Source organism: Cibotium barometz, chromosome 2, assembly GCF_041138505.1.
Source record: "Cibotium barometz isolate CiBa-2024 chromosome 2, ASM4113850v1, whole genome shotgun sequence".
In the NCBI taxonomy this organism is placed as follows: domain Eukaryota; kingdom Viridiplantae; phylum Streptophyta; class Polypodiopsida; order Cyatheales; family Cibotiaceae; genus Cibotium; species Cibotium barometz.
The window spans coordinates 38,561,165-38,565,685 of NC_141047.1; the positions used below are offsets into that span (position 1 = coordinate 38,561,165).

Consider the following 4,521-nt stretch of genomic DNA (forward strand, 5'->3'; position numbering starts at 1 on the left):
ACCGCTGAGATGGCATACCTGCTGTAACCCAAAATGTTTGCACAACCGGCTCTCGTAAATTTGATTACACTACAAGTTGGTCAATCTATGTGTATTCATGGGAAACTCTCTACTAAACGAGAAATGTAAAAAACACATAAAAATAGAAGAGAGTGGAAAATTGCAAGTTATATATAGCACTTGCGATTCTCAAAAACATAGACACAGCCCCACAACATAGACACGGCCCCCCTTTTGGTATCGAGAAGAAATGCGACCGCCTAGGTGCCTAGGAAGTGAATCACGAGTGCTAACATTCGCAGTGCTCATCTGGACTTGGCTAGATAGATCAAGTTGGTACAATTCTTGGATCTATGCTAAGTAGAGGATAAAGTGTTACAATTCGCCAATCCTTGGGTGGTAACATTCGCAGTGGTCATTTGGACTTGGCTAGATAGATCAAGTTGGTACAATTCTTGGATCTATGCTAAGTAGAGGATCAAGTGTTACAATTCCCCAATCCTTGGGTCAAGGGTTAAGATTTCTGGACCCTATGCCATATGGTCAATGGTATGATTCCCAGACCATTGTTAGACGAGCTCATGGATGTACAAGTATTACGGGAGATTTTCCAGCATGTGTATACATTAGCATGGATGCTTGTGGATACTGGATTTGTGCTTGAGCATGAGCACGTGATGATGCTGCTCGCATGAGTTGTATATGTTGTCCAAAGGAACCGGGGACACCCAGAACTAAGCAAATAGTACACATGTGGAATGAATTGTTTGTTGACATAGTCACTCTGATTTACAAAAAGACCCTTGCTTTTGCTTTTACAGTCGCAAGGTCTTTGGTTTTGCCTGCAATTACCAACATTATATACTCTTGGTAATAAGCGTGTTGTAAGATAGCCTTAAAAAGTTGCGGCAATTCCTGTATAAAGTGCAGTAGTCTATATAAAAAACAGTTACGGCAGTTCCTGTATAAAGTGCAGTAGTCTATACAAAAAACAGTAAACTTTCAGTATCGCTTCATACACCAACTGCATTTCATCTGCCGCAACCACTTGTACCTTAATGCACAATTTACCCGCCACAGCATGAACCACAAACAGGAGGAGAATCTGCAAAGCACACAAAACTTCTCTCTCTCTCTCTCTCTCTCTCTCTCTCTCTCTCTCTCTCTGCCTAAAGGTTTCCATTAAAACCCAAATCGCAGACACAAGGATGCGATAACGACTTACTGTGGTCAATGCCCTTGACATTTGATAGACCTCTTGGTCCTTGATTTGAGCTTCCACCATGGGGACCCCGTCCTGGACCCCCTGAGGGCCCGCCACCACCAGGACCTCCACCCCATCCTCCACGAAATCCAGAGGATCTGCTGCCAGAACGCTTCTTCCCATAGCCATTTGATGCCTCCAACTGCACAAAACATTCAAGATCACGAGTCAAGCTCCATAACATGGCCCCAAAGTTCAAAAGTTGAGGAATAATCTATCAATGTAATAACTGAAATTCTTTAAAAAACAATGTTTTCCACATCTGAAAGAAAGCTCATAGGTTTTTCTGCGTGGATTACTTAGAAAAGAAATAGGTACTGATGTTTTCTATGAACTGTACAATATATTGAATCTCATTTCTTCTAGAAGCAAGGACTAGGTGGCAAATATCATTAACCAGTTCATGCAACAAGGGTCCCGCAGGGTGATATTACACTATTTTTAAACAACTTACAGTTACACCGTTATACTTAAAGTTCATTTTATTTTATACAGTCAGAGTCCAAGTTCCACGAGAGGACAGTGCCAAAACTTGGAACATTACAGAGCTCCTTCACATGGAGCAGTGCGACGTAAGTCCTCCTCATTATAACCACCCAAGCTAACTCTTTCACATTGAGTACCACATGGTTGCTTCCTCCACGGATAAGTAAAATCTTTTATTGCCTAGCCTTTCACTCCTCTCCGTGGCAGAACCACAAATGAGCACATGGGGGACATATACCTAGGCATGCAAAACATCTCCTGACTGTATCCCCACCACTTTCATATCCTTTGAAGGCTATGCAAGCATAACCTCTGTAACTTCCTTGATTTGTGTGGGTCCCTCCTTTACCAAAATCCACGGTCGAAGATATCTATGTGGCCATTTCCATTGTTCGAACAATACTTCACAAGAAAGAACACAAATTAATACTCTTTGTAAGTTTTGGCATACCCTGGCTTACTATAGGTAATTTGAGTATAGCCTGGCTTACTATAGGTAATTTGAGTATAGACCTTGGAATACAAAAGTCATAATAGGGGGCCCTTTGTTTTTTGTTTTTTATTTTAAAAGATGAAGAGGATTTAAGTAGATAGCCTAAGATTTCTAACTTTAATCTAGGGAAGAGGGAGGCATGGGGAGGTTGCCTTGGCCCCTTTTTTTTGTGGGGAAAAGGAAGAAGGGGCGAGGGTCGATTGCTGTACCTAAAACAACACACAATTATGTATCACAGAGTCATCTAGCAGAGTGGTTGGGTGTTTAGTTATCCTAGTTTTGAGGACCCAGAGGTTTCGTCTCTTAAGACCTGTATCCTAAACTCTAGACCTTAGATTAATAGAGAGGGCCTTGCCAAGCTTGATTTAATTAAGACCTACTTAATGATAAAACATGGGCCGGCCACCCATACAAACACTGCTGTTAAGATATGGCCGTGGTAAATTTGCTAATTAATTTGTTAAGATACAACAATTGCTGGCAGAACATTTCAGTACAAGCATTTATATACAAGCCATCGGCAGGGGGCACTTACAGAGAAAAGCGTCCTGATGAAGGCCATGATGAAGTTCAAAAAACCCCATAACAGATCGGAGACGATGCTGATCCTCAGCAGAGACCGCCTCTCTTTGATGTTTCCTGCGAGAAAATCAAGGAAGCGTTTGATTCTTTTCGCCTGACGATTAGGGTTTCAAGGAGACTGAAACGAGACTACAAATTGAAGTTTTGCAGGACCGCTAGGGCATGCCGGAACGAAGGCATAATTAGGGTTTACAGAGGCAATGAGGGTTTCAAGGAGACTGAAGCGAAACTACAATTGTTTGCGGAACCGCTAGTACGATTAAGGTTTACAGGGGCCATTAGGGTTTACCTCCTTCAACGTACGCCATCGCTTCTGCAAGCCAGAGTAAGAGATTGCATTCTCTTGTATACTTTGCACATAGCGGACCGACACAAAACGACTGTTTGTGTTGTTGCTGGGAGATGGAGGGTAGTCGGGAAACCTTTTTGAGGACACCCTCCACCAATCAAGAAATTTGAAGAAAATAGCCATTATAATTATTATACTTTTTTTTAAAGCACACTATTATTGGGTTTACTTCCTTTTATGAAAGATCTCAAACGACCATTCTGAATTTTCAATTGGACAAAGGTTAAGTTGAGGCACAGCCACCCTAGCACTAGGTAGTTGCAATTAGACGTTGAGGCACACCTTTCCCAATTTAGTAGCCACCCTAGCACTAGGTAATTGCAAGTGTGTATGGCGGACACCATCAACATGGTGCCACAACTAGCCCGGACACCATCAACATGGGGCTAGTTGTGGCTTACCCAAAATCCACCACACCCACACTCATGTAGCAAAATGTTGTGTGGTTTAATATTGCAATGCAATACTAAACACTCTCCAAAATGCCCCTGTAGTAGCCCTATAGTAGATCTTATTGCTCAGCACACTAGGGTTTCTGACACACAATGGTATCACGATTTCACAATAGGCCTCTAGGAGTTGCTACTTGACTAGGGAGATGTGCGACTACACTACCCCTCTCCAATACACACTCATACAACTCTAAAAAGATACTATGCTTATCGTGCACCCAAGACTAAAACAATGACATAAGAGATTGACAATCAACAAGATGACTCAGGAGACAGTATTGAACATGAGAGCGAAACACTAACACTTTGATTCATAAAAGTCTATCCCTGCAATCCGTGAGTTACATGTTTATAAAAGTGGACATCCCACACTGGTGCACTGTTTGTAACTGACTTAGGCATGATTACTTCACAATTCCTGTTAATTATGGATTTGGTGGCACCATCCACATACGTTGCTAGAATGTGTTGCTCCTCCCAATAAAAGTGCTAGAAGTAGCCTATGGAGAGGGCTAGAAGTGGGTGTTATGCATGCCATTTCGTCAGCTGAACACTTGTTACTTGTCAACCGAGCATATGGATGCTACACTTGACACTTGTTAGGATAGTCTAGTGGCCCACCACTAGTCCCTGTCGAAGAAGAAAGGATAGCCCCACCTTTGCCCATCCCATTGGAGAGGTTGAAAGAGGCCATCACATGCCAAAATATTGAAATAAAGGGTGTGCTATCAAAATATAAAAAAAACATAAACTAAGGAGGTTAAAAGAGGCCCAACCACATGCCAAAATATTGAAATAAAGGGTGTGCTATCAGAATGTAAAAATTAAACATAAACTAAGGAGAAATTTTGCATATTATAATTGTATGTACAAGGATGATGGATAATGTCAAAAA

General features: G+C 41.7%; 1 protein-coding gene across 1 annotated transcript; it reads right to left on the reverse strand.

The window, feature by feature from the left end:
* Positions 1 to 735: 735 nt before the first annotated feature.
* On the reverse strand, positions 736 to 3,250 carry LOC147641037 (uncharacterized). Its single transcript, XM_086817643.1, has 4 exons — positions 3,115 to 3,250; positions 2,779 to 2,882; positions 1,226 to 1,406; positions 736 to 1,105 (listed from the first exon to the last, which is right to left on the reverse strand). The coding sequence occupies exons 1-4, from the start codon at positions 3,131 to 3,133 to the stop codon at positions 1,068 to 1,070; spliced, it is 342 nt and encodes a 113-aa protein (XP_086673769.1). The 5' UTR covers positions 3,134 to 3,250; the 3' UTR covers positions 736 to 1,067.
* Between the last annotated feature and the right edge of the window lie 1,271 nt (positions 3,251 to 4,521).